This window comes from Galendromus occidentalis, unplaced genomic scaffold, assembly GCF_000255335.2.
Source record: "Galendromus occidentalis unplaced genomic scaffold, Mocc_1.1 scf7180000076500, whole genome shotgun sequence".
Taxonomy (NCBI): domain Eukaryota; kingdom Metazoa; phylum Arthropoda; class Arachnida; order Mesostigmata; family Phytoseiidae; genus Galendromus; species Galendromus occidentalis.
In genome coordinates, this window is record NW_003804489.1 from 708,692 (window position 1) to 729,914 (window position 21,223).

At 52.4% G+C, this 21,223-nt stretch overlaps 1 protein-coding gene across 1 annotated transcript in view; it reads right to left on the reverse strand.

Annotated features, from left to right (window-relative positions):
* LOC100902255 (gamma-aminobutyric acid receptor subunit beta) overlaps nucleotides 1-13,175 on the reverse strand; it is a 28,532-nt gene extending 15,357 nt beyond the window's left edge. The window contains 2 exon segments of the mRNA XM_029113269.1: nucleotides 9,879-9,967; nucleotides 13,096-13,175. Coding sequence (XP_028969102.1) covers nucleotides 9,879-9,967; nucleotides 13,096-13,175 — 169 coding nt within the window.
* Between the last annotated feature and the right edge of the window lie 8,048 nt (nucleotides 13,176-21,223).

A 21,223-nucleotide genomic window follows, 5' to 3' on the forward strand; every position in this document is an offset into this window, starting at 1 on the left:
TGTCAAGCGCTCTGTTTCAGAGAAATAAGCTCGACAAGTTTGTTACACAGGTGACTCGCATAGAAAAAATGCGTAAGCCTCTGGCAGACGACCCCAGCACATACGCATGCTATCTCCAAGATTCGAATTTTTTCGAGCTTTGGCCCCCCAATACTCCCCATTGAAAATGGTGCCCGTTACCGGGAGCTATAGCGTAGTTCTACGCTAAAAGAGCATGTCTCTCGCGAAGGATTGGATAATTGCACTCAGAAACACATTCCGATTCTTGGGCTTGGCGGATGGGGATCAGGGAACGCGGGGAGTGCCACAAAAAGCTGGAGGCGGAAGAGATGGGACGTGGCAGAACACAAGCTCATTCAGACTTCATTAGCTCGCATATGAAGGAACGAACAGACCACTGCTAGCACACCATTATACCCTGAACTTCCCATGGAACAGATTCTCCCGAGTCAGAATTCGGACGGATTCGGAGCTACGTTTCCTGGAGTCGGATCATTGAGTCTGTGCGGATTCGAGCTCAGTATTTGAGAACATCTCCGAAGGCGAGTTTCAAAGTACGCACCAGAAGAGCTCCTGAGGGTTCGAGGAATTCATATATTCCACGGTCAATATGAAGACTCAAGAGGGAAGGAAGATGTGCGATGAATACGATGATCAGAGGCGTGTCTGCTCATACTTATTTGTGTTTGTCTGTCCGTAAGACTAACTTGACGGCTCCGGGCTCTTATTGGTATAGAATTTGGACTCGGTATATCCGAGAGATCGGAGCAATACTCGAAGGTCGGTGACATACTGAGAGGCCCTTAGATGCTGAGAGCTTTTCTGCTGCGGAATCTAGGTCTTCCTATGGGCTCGGGTGAAAATGCGCTTGAGAGCACCGGGGAGAATGAAGTTCGAGCGATACAAACAACCGGACTCTTAACCTTCGGGTCGTCGCCGATCCCGGCGTTGTCGGTCGGTTGCTCCTCACGGCCGGCTTCCGTCCGCTGAGGTCCGAAATGGTTTCCGGTGGGAATTTCGTGCGGCAGAGCCGTGAGGGCCGCATTGGACTGGAATTCCAGCAGACCAGATCATTGGTGGGGCCCAGATCCTGCCGTAGGGGATCCGGGCGGGAGACCCCCTCATCGCCGATGTGGTCGGATCTTTCCTACGGGACATCGCTAGTAAAAGTTCTGGAGAGACGAATTATCCAAGGAGAAAGGTGTGTTGTTCATCTACGAGGAGCTTCACGAACTCGTATTTTGAAGCCATGCCCGCGGAAATCCTTGTTTCTCCTCGTCGGCGTCATCCACGATTCTCATAAGTTCTCTCCAGAGTAACGACTCCCTGGTTTTGGTTTCCTTCCACCTCCTGATCACTCTCTCGCCGCCGCGGTCAGTCTCGCGCTCTATCCCGTTTATTATTTCCGCTGATTTTCCCCCGGGATCAGCGGACGCCTGGGTCCAGTTTTCCGTCCTCGTGCGAAGCACGGAAGCTGTCCTCACTTCTCCGTATGATCGAATAAGCGGCGCGGCTTGGGTCTGCACCGAACGAGCGGAGCCCCTCCAGGCCACTTCGACAAAATGTATTTCAAAACGCATTAAGCGACAGCTCGAACGCCGATCACTATGACACGAGAGGAGAAAGAATGAATAAGGACCGTGAGGAGGACCGTGAGGAGGACCGTTAGCGAGTCAGCGTCTAATGCCGACCAAGGTCACTGGGGAGCGGAGCGAGACCGACTGTCGCAGGCGCTCGGGAGCGGGCCTTCAGGCGGAGATGTCGACGATATCATATGGCTTCACGGAGGGACATCGGAGAAAAACGGTGAACTCTCCCAGCTACAGCTGATCTCGAGACAACGGATCCAACCTGAGCGCAAAGAGCGTCTCGAGAATTTTCCGGACTTCTGTGTACGAGGATGAGAGGATGAGACCTAATTCTCGAACACCTCTCCGCACAGAAGGGAATAACATGCACTTCTCGGAGCGCGCCTGAATGAATGCATTATCCCACTGTTCCACCTATTTAGAGCGCGGTCCTGTGAACTTGATCACCGACAGCGCCGACGATACGCTCGGTGGCCCGATGAGTTGTAATCCTCGTCAAGTTCCCAAAAGCGACCAATCGAATGCGAATCTTGCCCATAAATGCCTGTGTGCATAATTTGTCCTGCCGGGCCCAGCCGTAGCAATGACCGTGCTGCGGCCAGTGAGTGCTTCAATACGTGAGGTCGTTTCGACCGACGGAGGTCATACATACGAGATAGGGACTCGAAAAAAAATTGATGACGAGGGGGTTAAACCTCTGAGCTGTTCCCTCGAGCAAATGGTTCCGAGATGAAGTCACACACTGTCGCTGCGACCTCTCTGCTCCACTGACTGACCCACCGACCGAGCGACAAGCCAGCGCGCCAGCCGGTCACCCAGCTGAGGCAATGACTGTCCGGACGGTGCGGTGGGTTTGACTCAGAGCTCGTTTGATTTGTGCCCCTTGAAAAAAAGTTCCGCTCGTGAGAGAGCTTCTTTTCGAGGAGCAGAGCCACTTTCAGGAGAAGGTACGGACTCGTGATCAAAAAGTATGCAACCAGCTTAAATATTTCTCAGTTCCCCGGAGACGGCTGGCGGACGTCGGAATCCTTTGTGCCGCTCCGATGACTCCAGAATCCGGTTCTCGGCGTTGAGAGTTGAGAGATGGCTTGGAAGAGTCCAATCGGGGAGTAATTGGAACCATGGAGGCGTGAGCGAAGTAATAGTTTTCGTGTGACTTCCGAGACCTTTCCGAATCGTTTCGGTCGATGGGATGGCAGGCTTTCCGATGAAGCGGAATCTCTCACGAATTTCCGCCTCCTACCTGCACATGCACCTGATGAAATACATTGCAATAGGACAGACGTTCGGAGCTCTCAGGGTGCGAGCAGGATATTGGCGAGAATCATATGGAACTCACGTGTTCTGCCCGGTGAGTTCTATTCTATCCCGCCGCGTGGATCGTTTTTTTCGGATTTGCTTCAACCTCATCACGAGGTCATCAACGGAACTAGGTCAGCCTCCGCCCGCGCAGAGTCTAACCTCACTCTCTCTCAGTCGGATCCTATGTGCGTTCGCCTGGAGAAGCGGGAAGTCTCGAGTGCAACGGCTGTCATCCATGAGCGTCGCTGCCACCCACCTCCGCGACATCGGATAAGCATTCGGCGATTTTGATCTTCAATAATAAGTTCTCTATCTGTTCCATTTTGGACGGATAAAATGAAATTTCCAGAATAATGTTCGTGTTTCGACCATGCCAACCCGAAAATCCGAACGAACTCGTCACGAATGAAATCTCGTAGGCGTACATGTGCTCCGGCCGAATGGAAAATCTTTAATTTCCCCGCGAAGAAGAAATATGCAGGCGATGGGCTTCTCCGTACAGACATCTCTATGGCGCTCTTCTCGAAGGGAGACCAGCTCCACATTTTCTGGAGGAGCGGTGGGAGCGCTGTTGGAGCCGAGTCCCGTCCCTCTTCTGACTCGGACATCATTGTTGAGCTCATACCTGTAGTACTCAGAGGAATCGACGTGATGCTCTTGCTCTAGGCGGCTAGAAATCAAAGGCGCAAGGGTCACTTCCAGAGCCTGGATTGGCCAATATATCCTCCAAGACGAAGGAGCGGGAATCAGGCGTACAAACGTGCTACTGAGCCCTCTTCCCCAGGGCTCCGATGAGTGCCTTCTACATGGGGACAGCCCTCCCGTGCTCATCGAGTGAACAGCTATGGCTGAAAGCACTCATGGCAGGTTCGACTTAAGAGTAATCGTCGAACAATTATAAGCCTCCTCCGGCGATCGATGGTGGAGATTGTTCCCGAAGCCCTCGGCTAGCGTGGGAATTCTACGTGGTTGTCGGCGCGAGTGGCCTTCCAATACACTTTGCGAGGAGAAAATCGGAGCCATGCGGTGTGCTAAACGGTGCTCGGCCGGATCGTCGCCTAGTTCGAATCGACGGCGGCGCATTGATGGCACTGATGAGAACTCCAATCAGAACACTACATCAGGCGGCGGCGGACAGTCGACTCCGTCACGTGGATCCATTTTTGTCTACTATCATTCTGCCGGCTCGTTACTTTTCCCTGAGTAGCGGCTTCTCTTCTCCGGACAGATGGACTGGCTGGCTGCTCGGCGGAGCGGGCAATATTCTCGGCGCAGGTAGACCGATCAAGTCTTCCAAGACCCGCTGGGCGCGAAGAAAGTAGACCCGTGAAATATTAATTGCGCCCAGGAGAACAGAGCGCCGCTGATAGCCATACACTGCGTGTCTGACTCGTCTCTCTCCCGACCCATTATGCGTCCAACAGACGTACCTACAGGGAAGAACAGGGAATGTTCAAACGCTTCCTCATTACATGCCGTCGACTAACACGCAGATCGTGTTTCATTTTGAGGGTGAGGGGCCGTAGAAAGGCCCTCCACTGTAAGGAATTAGAGGGCGAGGAAAGTAGCCGTGCAGAGTAAACGGCGCTTGAAACAGAAACGAGAGCAGAAAAGGGTCTCGGCACACAGTGAGTATTGTGCGGCGGCAAGGAAAAAGCGGAAGGAGAAATGTTTCGGAAGATTCGCGGAAATTCAGCGGAGGAGTGGAAGCGGTAGGGAAACGGAACGAAGAGAAGGAATCTGCTTCCTCATAATTTCCACCTGAGTACATTGTGGGAGAAAATCCACCGAGTGACATCGAACCGCGCTTGGAGCTCTGGCCTAGCGGGGTTCTACGACAGACGGACTCCAAACGAGCTGTCCCTCGAATCACGGATCCGATGATCTTTGGATGAGTCGACGGACTCTGAATGTATCGTCTCCTTTCAGGTCATTCACATCATTCATGTCGATATGCAATGGTGGTCTCCGGGCTTCCAGAAAAGCAATGGTCCGTAGAACAAGCGTTCAAGAGGTCAACGATCGCAGTCAGGAGGAAGAGGGCAGTCTGGGACGCTCCTTGGCAAGCATATACTCTATGAAAGCTTGCGGAGAAGCAAGGATGCTCGAGGAAGCCTCTGTCGCCATCCCCATTCGAGGCTCGATTTCGTTGATGGACCTCAGAAAATAAATATACCCACGTGGATTCAGGACCGGTGCGTCCATATTTTGCTGGTATCAGGTATCGAAGTCCTCCAGCGGATACGCTGACGGGAACCCTCTGGGGATGCCCCAGACAAAGCCCCACGGAAACCTTTTCCGTTCGTGCGGGCTTCACCCATTGAATGATATCTGAGTCGGCAGTCAACGGAGGTGTACGACGCACGTTTCGTCAGCCCGCGAAGCGCGCTGAGGAGTAGGTCATATCGAACACTTTTTCCGATTTCGTCCCGTGGTAGCGATCGGATGGGCATGTGGGCCTTGCTTCGTCGAACAATCGGAGAATTATTTGAGATCAAGCCTCAAACTCTCCGTTCGTATGCGTAATGACTCCTCCTCTCTACTCACTGAGTTAGATCATCGAGGTCTCCCCAGCTGCGAACCTTTGCGGTCTAACGACTGTCTAGCGATCAACGCCTCGATTTAGCCTCGCCACGAGTGAAAACACGAATCTCCTAATAGAATTACCGCATATTCATCGCAGCAAGGGGAGCGATTCTCAATTTTCACTCGGAAGCAGGTCGTTGCCTCGCTGTCAGGCGTAAAGGAATACAGTAGAACCTCGATTATATCAACCTCGATTATATCAACTCGACCAAAAATTACCTCGATTATATCAACCCTCGATTATATCAGCTTTTCCTGATTTACCTCGATTATATCAACCTCGACTATATACACTCCCCGCAAGACTCACCTCGATTATATCAACTCCTGCTTCCACCCTTATTTTCACAGCTTTTTCCCGGAGACTACCTCGATTATATCAACTTCTACTCTTGAATTCGCAGCTCGTTCTCGAAGACTACCTCGAGAATATCAAACCTTCCGGGTCGCCGGAGTTCGAATACATATCCTCATTTCGAGATTTACTGATTGATCGTTTTGATCGTGGAATGACCGGCCCCTCCTCATTCTTCTCAGTCAGTGTTCCACGATTCTCTCCGGTATGGCTGCCTTCGGGAGACGAGTTGATATTCAATATCTTCAGTGTCTCTTCCAATTTTGTTTACCTACCGGTTCGACACTTGACACATTCGTGAGAAGAATGCGATTCCAAGCGCGAACGGCTCGAGCATCTTTCTAGATCTCTCCACACCGAGACTCCGCGCCTCCTCCGAGACGCGACGTGGATTTCCTTTTGTGAGACAGCTTTCTCCGGCCGCTTCTCCTCTGAGTACTAGCTCAGCCCGACTCAGAGCGTCTTCTTCTCACCAACTTCAGTGATCACTCCTCTATCTCGAACCTTCTCAGTACTTAGAAGATGTTCGGGAGAAAATCGAGAAAAGTGTTGACTCTCCCCGAGAAAGAAGAAATTCTCGCCGCTTTGGACAAAGGTGAATCGCAAGTCTCATTGGCCGCAAGATTCGGAGTGGATAAGAGCACAATCTGCAATATCAAGAAGAATGCCTCAAAAATCAGAGAATACCAGCAGAATCGAGGTGAGCAAGGTGGATCCGCAGTAGCGAACGTGATGAAGGGAGCCGAGAACGATGTTCTGGACATGGCTCTTTACGTGTGGTTCATCCAGAAGCGCTCCTTCGGATTCCCGCTTTCGGGCGCCATCGTCTGCAGTAAGGCTCTGGAGCTAAACCAGAAGCTTGGAGGGAACGTTAGTTTCAAAGCAAGTCAAGGCTGGTTGGAAAAATTCAAGCACCGTCACGGAATCCGCGAATTGGAAGTACAGGGGGAAAGAATGTCCTCAGACTTCGCAGCTGCTGAGCGCTTCCTCGTCGAATTCAACACTTTTCTTCATAGCGAGGGTTTCGATCCAGACTTCGTGTATAACGCCGATGAGACAGGGCTTTACTACAAAGCCTTACCGAGTAGATCACTGGCAGCTCGGCATGAGCGATCAGCGCCGGGACACAAAAGCAGCAAGGAGAGAGTCACTGTGATGGTCTGTGCCAATACCACCGGCAATCATAGAATTCCCTTGCTCGTGATAGGGAAATCACAAAACCCGAGGTGTTTCAGGGGCAAAAGCATCCCAGTGAAATACCGAGGACAGAAGAAAGGATGGATGAACCGAGAAATTTTCACAGAGTGGTATGAGCATGTGTTCATCCCAGAAGTTGAAGAACATCAGTCAAACATCGGTAAAGGAGGGAAAGTGTTGCTTCTCCTGGACAATGCACCATCACACGCTCAAATTGAGCTCCTGGATAGTAGGAATGGTAAATTCACCGTCGTATATCTGCCGCCGAATGTCACTGCCATCCTGCAGCCTATGGATCAAGGGGCAATCGAAGTTCTGAAGCGGTTGTATCGGAAGCAGCTCATGCTCAAACTGTTTAGTAACGAACAAGATCGAAACGCGTTGCTCAACTTCAGCAAGACGATTGATGTCTACCAATGTTGTTACATGCTCGCCGAAGCTTGGGCTTCCGTTGAGGTCTCCACACTGCGGAATGTGTGGAACAAGCTAATGCCGCATCGCTTGGTGGGAACGCTCAATCCGATTCAAGATTTGCTGATGGGAACTCTCGAAGAGCACCTGCGTCAACTTCCAGGATTCGAAGACTGCGACTCGGCCGACGTGGAGGCGTGGTTAACTTCTGACTGCGGAGAATCAGGTCAGCAGATTTTGACGGATGATGAAATCATCGAAGAAGCTCGTGCCGTTTTCTGTGAGGACCAGGACTCTCAAGAAGAGTCACAGGAAGAAGAGCCCTGTAACATTCCGCCAACGGCAGAGCAGGCCGCGGAGGCCTTCGATACTGCTCTCCGCTGGTTAGAGTGTCAAGAGCGATGCGAACCAACTGATCTTGTTCGACTCTCTAGTCTTCGCGCACTAGCTTCGACGCACGGACGAATCTGAGTGGTCGACGATGGAGCTTTTTCCCTCTTTGTATCTCCCTGTGTATTATCCAGGATGAAAAATCAATAAACACGATCGCGTTGAAATCGTCTTGTCTTTTCGATACCCGATAAGCCGATCATCAATCTGTCGCTCAATCCTCCAGGTTAATGATTCGTTCATGAAAGTCCTCACAAGGATTTCACTCGCTGCTTCCGCCTAATACGGACAAAAATGGCTTCGAAATCGACGATTGCAATGAGAAATCCAGGCTTATTCTCCCTCACAATGTATTCCTATGGAACCTCGATTATATCAACCCTCGATTATATCAACCGTTTTTGGCAGTCATTAGTTGATATAATCGAGGTTCTACTGTAATTTCAGACCATGCCGCCCCCTTCTTCGCGATTGGTTTCGCGCAAGGCGTCAGGGGGGGAAGGAAGCTTTCCCGAATTCGCCTTTCCGCGGATTCGAACGTGTGTGGGTTCAGTTTGAAATTCATGCATGAAGCTCACTGGGTATGGTTGCGAGACGGAGGGATCGGCATCGCCGAGGCGAAGGTAAAATCCGAGAAAAGCTCTTTGAAGGTTGGCATGAATTTCGGGATGGAAAGCACTTAGGGCTGGAGGAGTAGGTGTTTCTGGATTCGTGTCCGTGAGCGTATAATCTTCGTTCGACTCCTTCGTGAGAGTCCGCAAACCGTAATAAAACGTAAGTTTCCAAATCGTGCGATCCTGAAGTCTCAGAGAATCGAACGGACGCCCTCCTGGACGAACGTGAGCGGAGCTATCTATCGGTACGCTAGATATGAATTCTGTGGTGAACGTGAGCAAGTAAAAACCACCGATCTTCTTGAGGAAGTCTGAATAAGAAAGTTTGACAAGCTTCTCCTTTAAGGGCGTATCGTCGGTCGAGTCTCTATAGGTTAGTCTACCCGACGGCTTCTGGGTCGGTCTGGCGGCGGTTCGGTGTGTTGCACGCACGATCCCTCGCCGCGAACGTCAGTTCCCCGCATTTTTTGCACCAACTCATGAAATTAAACACACACAACAGGGTAATCATCTTGAAGTGCCCCGCGCCGCGTGTCATCGCCGTCGTCGTTCCGCTCGTAGTCATATTCCATCGCCTTACTCCTCTCCCTTGCTTATTTTCGAGAAATTCCGCTCGCTAAAATTGCTCCCCGGCTTCTCGGAAGAGGCAGATGTCTGAATCCGGGGCGAGGATCTCTTCTCTCCAAACAAACTTATAGTGAAACTTCTGATTCTCCTCTCGTGCATATTTTGATACGTCGCGCGTCGCTTTCAACCCTTCCAGACAGTCGGGCCATATATTGTCACGGAAGATCGACTGGAGTTGTTCCGCTTCTTTTTTTCCTTTTGAGCTTCCGATCGTGCCAAGAGATATTGCGAGAGATATCGAACAGCTGAGAATCCCGGGATTCGTGTCGGATTGGAAAACCTCTGTCATCCCTGGTTCGCCTCGCGCCTCACCTACGCACACGAATTCTCTCGTAGGATCAATGTGATGTTGAGCTGCACTCTCCCGGCCTTCGACACGGGTCTCATCAAAGCGTTGAACGAACATCGGTGAAAGACAGCAGAGGGTATGAATAAATTCATATCAAGACCGATATGATGGATTGTTCGTCTAGGCCTCGATCGCCGAGCAGAGACTGGCTTCGAAAATGCCGCTCGCAGATGATGAAGACTTTGAGTGTTCGTGCGAAAAATGTTTTGTGTTATACCGCCTCTAATTGCCTAGTGTCGGAACCATGCGTCGCCCCCGCATTACACGATCTACTATTCTCTGACGAATACTAAAGGAATACGGAGCACAGCGGCTCGGAACGACGAGCCGAGGCCGTGGAAGCCACAGACCTTTTTTTGAAAATCCTGAGCAGTACCACGTTAAACACTGCGAGACAGCAACCCCAAGCTCCTCGGCGAATAGCCTACCAAGGTAGAGATGCGAGACGTAATACTCACCGCCGTAGTTTGGTCTCACTCTTTTGTCGTATCCTCGGATGAAAAAGTTGTCCAGAATTAAGCTTACGTTACGCCCTCGGGACGTTTGCCTGGAAAGAGCAGTCGTTGAACTTTTTGTGAAAAACATCGGATGTTCACAGCTCAGCGTCGCAGTCTCGGGATAATCTAGAGCGCGACTTCTCGCTTGCAATGAATGTCAAGAGTTCCCGTGGTAAACAGAATCGCTACCACGAGCGCCGGCCGAGAATCCGACGGGATCATTTCTCATTCTGGAAGAAGTCATCGACACTCTTGGATATTTCATATAGATCCATGACCCCCTCGACCGACAGAATCGGTTTCGTTTTACCAACACTCTTCCGCTCGACTCGGGGGTAGGAGGGATAGCTTGTTGGGGAGGTTTGGGAATCGCTACGGAGGAGATGAACAAGAGCGGTTCGAGCTCTGCATGGCTGGGTGGATTCCTCTTCAGAAGTTTTCGTCGCAATCATCTAGAATCTCCCGGGCGACATCAAGTCATAGTCAACTCGAGATCGCGTTCCGTGAGAGCAGCCACTATGTGAGCTTCAAGTTGGCGCAAAAAGTTTCTGTTCATATTAGACGGGGTAAACTCCACTTTAATTGAGTAGCATGCTAGTCTCGTCGCTCTCAAACCCAAAATCGTAGTCGAGCGACCTTCTCTAGAACTCCGTGGGCGTCTCGCCAAACCTCATTCAGAGCTCGTGATGATCGAGAGCGTCAAAAACCACCTTTTATCGAAAACCAGCGAAGACGAAGATAATCAATTATTTCCCTCAGCCACTCTCGGGCGTATAATTGAACAATGCTCAAAAACTTCATCGAGGTCATATCCCGAAAACATGATTTCCGTTGCTCAACACCGTTGTGTCGCCAGGTTGCTTCTCCGTGGACGAATCGCCTTGCGGCAATGATAGCGATGATGACAGTGACACGTCGAACATTACAATGCAAACTCCTGTTACGACACTTTGATGGATTAATTTTTATGAGGGATCTTTTACGATCTGCCCAGCCGGTACCTCACAAATTATTAAAAACCTTCCCGTCGAATGGACACTACACGACACGTCAAGATCCGCTGGGCAGCCGATTAAGTCGAGATATTCGGTATTGACATGCCAATCAGGATTGGACCGATAGCGAGAATCGACAGTCTGCTGCCCGGGGAAGAGCGTCTCCCCAATGAGGTGATTGTCACGCGTCAAGCAGTCTTCCAGCCGTCTCTCCTTTTTTGTCACCCGATCCGGCTCCTCCACTTACATCGAATTGAGTCTTGCTTGATAAGATTCACCGCGGCAAGAGTTCCCGGATATTTGAATGAGAGTCTCCGGGGAAATAGCTCCGCAGCGAATTTCGAATTTTTCTCCGACTCTGCAGTCGCTCTCCCGCAATTGAGGTTTTCTCAGTGAGGGGCCGTAGAACCCACGGCGACCGGATCGCTCACTTGATTCCCACGATCCAAGATCAATGAGAAGGCTTGGATAAGAGCTGAAGTTTATGTGTGCTTCTGCAGGGAGGTGCACGATCGCAACTATAATCATACATGATGTACCGCCCGCTGTCTGAACTCTGTGTATACGTTAGTCGGGATCTCGGAGGGAAGACCATTACGCCGCGGAGGCCACGTAGCCTGGCCGACCGGATCCATTCGGCCCTTGTTGCGGTAGTAATCATTCAAGCGATTCCGGGAGACTTCACAGAGAATCCGAGTAGGTCATCCAAGACTCTGAGGTGTTTCACGCTTGGGATCCCACGGATCGAGAATAGCCGTTCGGAACGGCAAGCCCGAATCGAGGCTGGCTTCTAAAATAGATCTGTTTTCGATTGGACCCTCACCGATCATCAAGTCTGACGGAGGCGTAACCTTGGGCTTTATTCGAAGGCGGGTACGGCTCTGGAAAAATCCGACGCCAAAGCCGGGCCGCGCCAGTCGGAATCCAGAGCCAGCGCTCGGGGTTGGCACCCACTCCGAGCATCCAACGAGTTCCTTCGTACCGAAGCGCGTCCACGAAGGGAAGTGCACGAGAGCGACGGTTTGGAGCGCAATTGGAACGGCGGAGGCGGCGGAAAAAAAGATTCGAGAACTGAGGTTCAGATCCCAAGAGCTCCCCGCTCCCAGAGCGAATCGTAACCGAACGAGGGTTGTGTGTCCGTGACGCGCTCACGTGCTGGGACGTCTAGCAAAGTAGGGCACGAGGTCACGCCAGCACCCGAGGTCGGCGTGTCTGCCACTTTGCCAGCCCGCCCGGCCGCCAGCCGATATGAGCTCGCATCAAAACGTCGCCGTGGCGGTCCCGAATCTCGGTGAATGACGAGCGGTCCGCAGAGTTCGCCCGCGCATACCGGAGCGTATGCACGACGGTAACCCACTCGGACCGGAGCTGTCTTCCTTTCCTCGACGTTTCTCTCAAATGCCCGGGGAATCTTTCCGAGTCTATTCATTCCTCTGGCTCGGAGCGCACTTCGCTGTCCTTGGAGCCGTGGTTCGTTCATCTCAGCGGTACTCGTGTTGCTCTTCGGGATTCACGGGAAAAGTTCCGGCTCCCACGGAGTCCCACACGGAAGGTGGACAGATAGTCCACGCCCGTGGGACTCGGTCATTCCATTCCCGAAAAATAATTGCTAACCACAGCCAAAAAAACTGTACACGAGCTCGAGAGCTGGGTATAGGGACACGTGACACGACGTAAGTCGGAATCCTTGAGAGCCGCTTACCGCTGGGACTCGATCGGCAAGCTCGTAAAAATGGATTCGCTCGTCGGTTCCCCCAGGTTTCCGCAGCGTATTCGACGGGGCTGCCTTGGTCGTCACGAATCGAATTGCGTGCGGGTTGCGGCCAAGCGGATATAGGGATCCTGCAGCTGAAAGCAGCCTCCTGGTACTTAGCGAGCTAATCGACGCAATAATTGCGCGACGCTTTTAGTCTAATTGGTCGAGTTGCTCATTCTCGGCCTGCCGCTTCGTGAAAAATACACTTGCCGCGCCGCGGGAGAAACAAGGGGTTTTCCTCTTGTTCTCTCGCGTTATCTTCTCTTCAATCGTTGCGTAGCTCCGTCCGGGTTCTCGGTTTTTCTTTGGGCGGCTTCTGCAGATTCACCTTCAGAATCTTCTGTCGATAGATACTCGCGGATGTATGCGCATACCGTAAGTTCACTGACGAAGCTGATACATCGATTTACTTCAGCGCAAGCGGAGCCCTTGCCTCACCGTATGACGAGCAGCGTTCGAAGCCAGTCAACGGAGTGCCCCGAGAACAGATTCAAGTTTCGAATTCATATCCGGACTTTAATTTCTAAACAAACGCGACGCGAGGTAGACCTTGTTGACCAGGCTCGACTAGGATATCGATCGCTTCCGAAAATGAGGTGAGCATTTCGAGTGAGGCCTATCCGCGACATGTCGGAAGTTCCGTCGCCCGGGTAGCTGAGCGCGGTCGTTCATGTGAGCGATGGCGGGAATCTCGACGCTAGCAGGATCGGTCTCCTACGGATCACCCTTGGAAACCTCTCGTACAAGAAGAGCCGACGCAGGTGATTCTCTGAGTGAGGTAATCTCCGTCGCGTCGCTAGATGGTCGGGAGGCTGCGGCAGACGGGCTTCCGCAGTGAATCTTATGGAATGGGCTCGACGACAGTGAGAGAACAGCTAGACACCTTTTCGGGTTTAGGAAGAAAAGAACGAGGATTCGATGCAGTTCAATTCGCTCGTGCGTTCCTCGAATGCGGTGAATAATATATAGGTCCCTCACGAGAAGAACGCCGGCCCGGTGAACAGGCAGACGAATGAGCGAGTTCCCCGCCCAGCCGGCTGCGAGGAAGACAGTCACCGAGCCCGACAGCCGCGTCGTCTTCTAGCGGCAAGCACCGCTTGAATCTCCCTCGGAATGGGGTCCGAGGAAAGCAATTCCGATTCACAAGTCGAATCCATGAGTATTCCTCGATGTTGCATGTGTCTCGGGGACAAATATTGTATTTCTGCCTAGCTGCTCCTCACTTCGCCGAGCCCTCGCTCGATCTCGGCACCTCGCTCCACATGTCCTGAGCCGGTCGTCATGGTCCTGCATCAGCACTGCGGAACTCGCCCGAAGGGCAGAGGACCCTGGAGAACATTCATGAGTCCGAAACAGCGTCGATGGAGCGATTCGGGATCGCATGGGACCACCGCGTAGACCTCGCGGTTTAACGTCGGTCCCGATGCCTGGAACTTCCTCCTCCCTGGACGATCTCCGCCCTCCCCCGACAGGCGCGATTTCTCATTCTTCCGATCCCCTCCCTTCTTCGCGACGCACGGAAAGCCCGCCGGATACCCACCGGATCCCACTCGATGGGAATACGTAGCTCGTCCGCTGGATAGACTTTCGAGATGCTATATCTTCCACAGCGCATGAGCTCACTTCCGTCGCCCGGGAAATTTTTCAGTCGGCTCCGCGGATTTCAGCGGGACCGGTGAGAAGAATGTTCGAGTGCGACCTCCATGCGGGGCATTCGACGAGGAGAGGAAGTCGCTGGTGATTTGTTCAAGTTGCTGCACGAATCTGGGAGTTGTCATCTCAGTTCAAGGACACGCGCCAGTCTCTGTAGCGTGGGAACGTGCCGAAAAAGTCGTTTTGACTGCATCGCAGATAATTGAATGCGCCCAACAGGAGCATGACTTCAATCGCGTTGAGTGCCGCCGCGCCTCACTCCCGCTTTGTGCCTCAGTATCCCTCCGTCCGTCAGCCTCCGTGATTCCGGCACGTCTTCTCTGAGATCACACTCTCGGCCAGGCTCCCTTCTCCAGCGTCGTGCCGATCTCATGAATTTTCGAGTCGACCGCGATGACTCCGAATGTTCTCGCGCTCCTCGGTCTATGCTAACAGATGAGCTCCCTAGACTGGCAGACAATTTATCAATACACTAAGCACAATCCGTGGGCGAACGAACTTCTCTCCATCCAGCGGAATGACGTGTTCGCCGAGACTGGATACTTATAATCGTTTGATTGATTAGAGTTCCGCTCTTCCCGGTACACGCAATCCCGCAAACAATGACGCATGCATACGTACGCACCCATATCCGACGTCGACGGGCGCCGCGATGCGAGTTGTTCGCTTCCGTCTTTCCGTACAATCGGAGGAGCATTTGATTTTATCCACGTTAAATTTAAGCCTCCCCGAGAATCGAACACCAACGCTGCAACTATGACCAGAGCTCGTCATCATAACCATATCCTATCCGAGGTTGCTCAAGGAGTCATGTAGGACGTGTCGGAGATATCGGTATTGAGGTCATTGTGAGCCGATCGTCGAGTATTTTTAGGAGAAAAAATCTGTCTTAGAAGTCGGCCCCTTGAAGCAAATCCCGATGGGCTGGTCGCGCGGTTATGCAGAGATTTCTCGTTCGAACCCTCGAAATCACGGTGTTGTAAGCTCGCTAGTGAGCACAGGAGAGCAAACGCAGAGGGCGGATGGGGCGGAGGGACGGAAGGACCGGGGTGGTACTTTTTTTTCGGAGTACTTTTACCACCAAGCGAACCGAGGCGGCCGCAGCACCACCGCCGAAACCTCAAACGACCAAGTTAGTAATCCAAGTCTTCGTGCGTACGTAGGTCCCTTCCAATTCACTCGAGTGAGTAAGCTTCTCGCCCCCGCCCAGCCGCAGAACTCAAGCGGCCGCAGATCCTACCCTATGTTCCCCTGATTCTTACGTGCGCTCAGCATAAGTGGATTGCCAGGTAGATCCGCCAGGTGGAAGCTTTATGAGCCGGCTGTGATTGGATTTAATCAATCATCTTGAAAATACCTCTGATCGACCTTCGGCTCCCTGAGCCGTGTGGTAGCAGACAAGCGACCGACGGACGAACGGCCAACATAGCCCCCTCCTCCTCCTCCTTAGACGACTGGGCGGTTCTGAGAGCTTCGGGTCGACAATGAACTTCAAAGCGACTCCGCGATTGAGATCGAACAGGCGAACATGACCGAGACTCCACTCCGAACCCAATTCGGACTCTCGTTAGAGGACAGCTAGGGTATCCCGAAAAGGGTCCTCAAAACAGTGGGATCGTGTCGAGGATTGATACGGGAGTCGCGCATGCCATCCTCCCCCATGGGAAATCCAGATCGGGGAGGAGAAAACGTTTTGCAGGGTGGAATCCCAGATGTGAGACTCTCGAAGTCAAAGCACGAAGGGGAAAACCTTGGACTTGGGGCTCCGAGCAGACGTGAGCTCACTTCAGACACTCATAGGTGACAAATGCTGCACCTGCGCGTTGCACATGGATGTATTCTTATGAAGACGCCGGTCCCCATAGCCAAGGGTGTTGATCGCATGACAATCAGCCGTTCAGACTCCCTCTCGCAGGGGAGGATTCTTCGAAAATGCGAACAAGGTTTTCCGGTCAGAGGTAGGGTCCTAGCTCATAGTGCATGATATTTTCCTCCGGTACTCACCAGGTTCCATCCCCTGAAACCGAATCCCAGTGCAGGGACTACTCATCAGGAAATCTAGACTGGAGGTCCAGCGCTAACCGGCGTCTATGACAGCGACACAACCCGGCCGGCCGGATATTCTATGTCGTCTATACTACGCGGAATTTCACCGGGACACCTCGACGATTGCGGAGCGCATTGAGATATCCTGCTGGACAACTCCTCGAGAACCGAACTCCGTTAGGGGAACGCGAGGAGAAGTTCATCGAGTATGTCACTAGCAATCTCAATGATTCGCGAGCGTGTTGGAGCCACCCCCTTGTCCGTTTTGCTTTTTGATCCCAGCAACTTGAACATGCCGAGCTTTCCCGCTCACTCAGGTCACCGCGCTTTCCGACGGGAAAGTGATCTCGAAGCATCAGGCTGGAGCCGATCGATCCGCTCTTCCTCGGAACATTTCACATCTAATTTTTCTCAAATCAATGCAATGCTCGGCCCGAGGGTCAGTCTGCATTGACTTGCAAACCATTGCCCGGGGCGCAAATTCGCATTCTCACAAACCCGGATCAGGAATCAGCGATTCGCGCTCTCGCAGTCTCATCGATACGGAATGCGAAGCTGGGATATCGGTATTCATCCCGAACATTTCAGAATGACCCGCCTGCCGCTGTGACGCAAAATAGAGAGCTCTGTCCCGTTGGTGTTTCGTAAGCCCAGAACGTAGCCCGGTAGTTAATGGAAAAGTCTGAGATCACTCCGTTGTCAGGACGCTCCTGAGCACATCGCCAAGGGACAGAGGTATCGTCAGGAAGTCGCGGCTAGAGCATGATGCAGGCGTTGTGGGGCTCTCGAAATGGTTCGATGAGAGGAGCCTGAGAGTGACAGAAAGAAGAAGCGTCCGTTAGCAGGGACCGGGTTCAAAAGTGAGTGCTCCCGTAGATTAGCTAACAGTGGAGATCACAGGAGCATGTAAGCGAGCCCACCAGTCAGTCGCTTGGCCAGCAGACCGGAGCAGCGGGTATTTGCGCTGGCGAGAAAGGAAACTTTCGTATTGACGGACACCGCAGTCGCCGTAATGTTGTATTATTGATTAAGCGAGTTGCCGACTTCGTCCATAAAACTCTAATGCCCTTCTACTACCACTTCCACAACCGCAAGGAAGCTCAGCGAGCCTCCTCCGGCAGCAAGAGCGGCCGAGCAGGTGGAGGAGGTGCAGCTGCTGCCGCCACAGCCGGTAGACCTTTCGAGTGTATTCATCATCACTTACGAAAAGGAGGAGGAACGAACGAGCAGTCACACAGGCCGGTTGCCTGGCTCGCCTGCCAACCGGTCGGTCGGTCGGCACCCATGCCGGCAGTCAAAGTAAGCGTAAGATAAGATTAGCGCGTATGCGCTAACTGGCAAGTCATTACAGGCCTCCTTTTCGCTGTCTCGTCCTCCTCGTTAGTCAGACGGGAGTCGGACATAACGTCACCTGCAACGACAACACCGACCACCCCGAATACGACGACGACGAAAGGGGACGGAGGTTTCCCTCTTGATCGTTTCTCTCGTTTCTCTTCGTGCGGTGAGTCGTCTCGCGTACCTCGAGAATTCAAACGCGTAGAAGTTTTCGACCAAGGCAACGCATCAGAACATTCGGGATCAGAATCGAATCGAGCAGTCCGCGAGGCTTTCCGGATGGCGCGGCGGTGGGCCCACGGATGGCCCCGGACCTGGGAATGATCGCTGACGGATGAGGGAGCGAGCTGAACAACGGGAAATTAGTCGATCCCCATATCGCTCGTTGGAGAATCTGCGCGCCAGAGGAAGCTGAGAAGGAAGCGTCCCGCACTTGCTCTGGGGGGGAGGCTGGGGAAATCGGCAGCCAATGACGCGGAAAGGATAGGGAATCTACCGAAGAGATCCGCGCAGTTCCACTTGTTGCTTTCCTCACGCGACGTCCAACTTTGCCATCCCCCCAATTCACCTACCTACACTCTCGGAGCTTGGGGTACGCCTCGCAAGCTCTTCGTTTTCTCCTGGGTCTCTCAAAGTGCGGTCGCATTAGCTTCAATGAAGTTCAAACGAGAGCGGGATTCATCGAATCCGCCTCATTCACTCTTTCTCTCGAAGAGGCAACGGCGAGCAAGGCCGCTCCCGGCCACTCCATCTTCCCCCTCTCGTTTCTCCCGCTCTATCGAACGAGCAATCGAGCGGAATATTGTTTTCGAGAGCACAAGCGGAGGGACACGGAAAATTTCCCCGTACCTATCAGCGAAGAATGGCTGCTCGCTGTCCAAGTTGAAAAGCTTCGGACCGTAGAAGCGAGATTCTGATTCGGGAGAGCTTTATCCGAAGCCGGACGGATTGACCCGCAAGAGCGATCCCTATTCTGGCTGCCGCAAACTTGTGAAGACTTTATTCAACGTCACTCGATGTGCTTGGTCTACTCAGAGCCCGTTCTCGAAATTAGACACCATGATTGCGGTAATTGAATGCTCGGGCGCTACGAGTTCCCCTCGGAGGCGGGGGTCGTTCTCGTAATTTATTCTGAAGAGAGAAGTCATCAAACACCGAAAGATTATCCGTCGTAATTAAGTTGTCGAGGACGGAGCGGAGCCGTGCCTTGGAGCCTTTCGACCTTTGGGCGTGCTGACGACGCACCTAACGCTGTTTATCGTCAACGGTCGAGGGAATATCCGCTGCTCGAGTCCTTTCGATCGGTCTCCTGTATTTTTCTTCGATATTTACCATTATGACAAGCACTTGCAGGACGAAAACTTCCGGACGAAAACTTCCCCCTCAGCCGATCAGCTTCTCGCATTCGTCAGCGGTATTATCATCATACCCTGAATCGTGACGGTGATCATTTTGTTTGACCTACAAAATAGAGAGGAGGAAGTCGTATCTAATATCAAAACGAAACCCTCTGCAAAGCGATCGAGTGATCACTTGACCGGAGCTCAAGCCGAGCTCTTCTCGTCGACGGAGGAGTCTTGCGACTGAAGAGTTGCAATGCCAGATCTATTGTGGTGCCTTTCATGCTCAATTACGTCATCAAGTTAAGATTCGTTCCTCATTCTCGAGCCCGGATGATGCTACCTCTGACGAGCGCGGATGAAATGAACGCATTCACGTCGATTTCAACTTCTCGACAGACCCCGAGAGTCCGCGTGAATGAATCGATTTAACGGGGAAAACGCTTAGCCAAGATTCACTAGCTCGCGATCTATCGGTGTGAAAGCGCGTAGCGGTCCGAAAAGTCGCCAATCTGCCAGAGTAAGCTCCAGATAGATGCGGAGACCTTCGTAGTTCGAATCTGTAGCTGGTCTGATCACCGGCTCCCGGAACGTGTTCCGGCCGTTATTGCGGCCATGGAGACAGCTCTTCAGCCTCTTCTACCCCGTCCTTCTTTTCCCTCGCTTGGACATATACGTCGGTTAGCGGATACCATCTGGACCGGCGAACGGATGTGGGAGGCAAGAGCGAGCGGAGGGATCTACTCATTATTAATGTGAGCGGAGCCGATGCGTTTCCATTCTCACAAGAACTTCGGGAATGTGGTAGAAGGTGGAAGCTGACGAGATGAATGATCCATGGATCGTTCATCGCCTTTATTGAATAGTGAATTAGAGAGCGGCATATATGTATTGTGGTCTTTAAAAAATGACAATTCCTTGGGTGCGATGTTCTGAGATCTCAAGGATGGAATTAAGGTACGCCGAGGTCTTGAGTGAACGGGAGGCTGGAATTTGTCGATTCCCATCCTCCACTCAGCCTTTCCACATCGCCGGTAGCATCGATTAAACATGTGGGTCAAACTCCGTCGGCCTTGCGCTTACTCAGTCGGATATCGATTCCGACTGTCCGCAGGTCTCCGTCAGTGTTTCGCCGTCGACTCCGGCCTCAAACGAAAGCCCATGGTGTTCGATCTGCAGTCTGGTCGAGTCAACTTATTTTTCCCACTCCTCCCGATTCCTTCCGCTCTCCCCCGACTCCATTCAATTTTCGCCGAGCCGTCGTGGAGCTCCACGAGCGAACGACCACAGAGAGTCCTATTGCTTTTGGAGCTCGGATCCATTCGTGGACTTTGAGCAATATTTCGTCTGGACGACGACGGTTCCTTGTTCCCCGCGTCAAGGTCAGCTCTCGATATATTTTTCACGCTAGGGCCTGTTGATCTACATACATTCGTTCGCCGGTAGGAGTGTTGACACGACATCGACAACGGCGATGATGGTGGAGACGACGAGAGCTTCTGCTACGGCGAGTCTACGACGAGTTACGACAACCTTGACGTCGACAACGCTCGTCGAGGGTGTCGCAGTGGAAAAGCTGAGTCGACTCAGACTACCGGAAGTATCAGTCAGGATTTGTTTGACATGACACGCAAACATCGGCCTGACGTGACCCCTTTTTACTCCGTGTGCCCAATGCCTCCTCTCATCATCGACGCTGTCCCGCACCTTCCGATGATGTCAATGAGAGGCGTAAATCTTGGACGCGGCGAAATCGCGCGTTTTTGCGTATGGGAAACCTTGCTGAGCACGAGCATCATCATCTCAATCGGATCCGGCGACCGACGATAGACCTCCATCGCTGCTGGGGTCACAACATCGAGATCAGGTCCTGAACTCCCCGGGGGACGTGTCCGGCCTTCAATGAGTGGGTCTGAACCGCGGCAGCTGCGTTCCTGTCTTTCGTCCGCTCTGTTTCCACGTCAATAAGCCACAGCAATGGCTGGAGTGGATGAGAAACTGATCGACTGAGCATGATTCTATTGGAATGAGGGCGGTTTGCTTTCGCTCCCTGGTATGATCCTCAGCCACGGAATAGATGTTTTTTTCTCATCGATCATTTGACCGAATGAGCGGGGTTCCTGTCGTTTATTTGAGCAGCGTACGGACGGGCGAGGAACGACCTAAAGGTCCACCGTT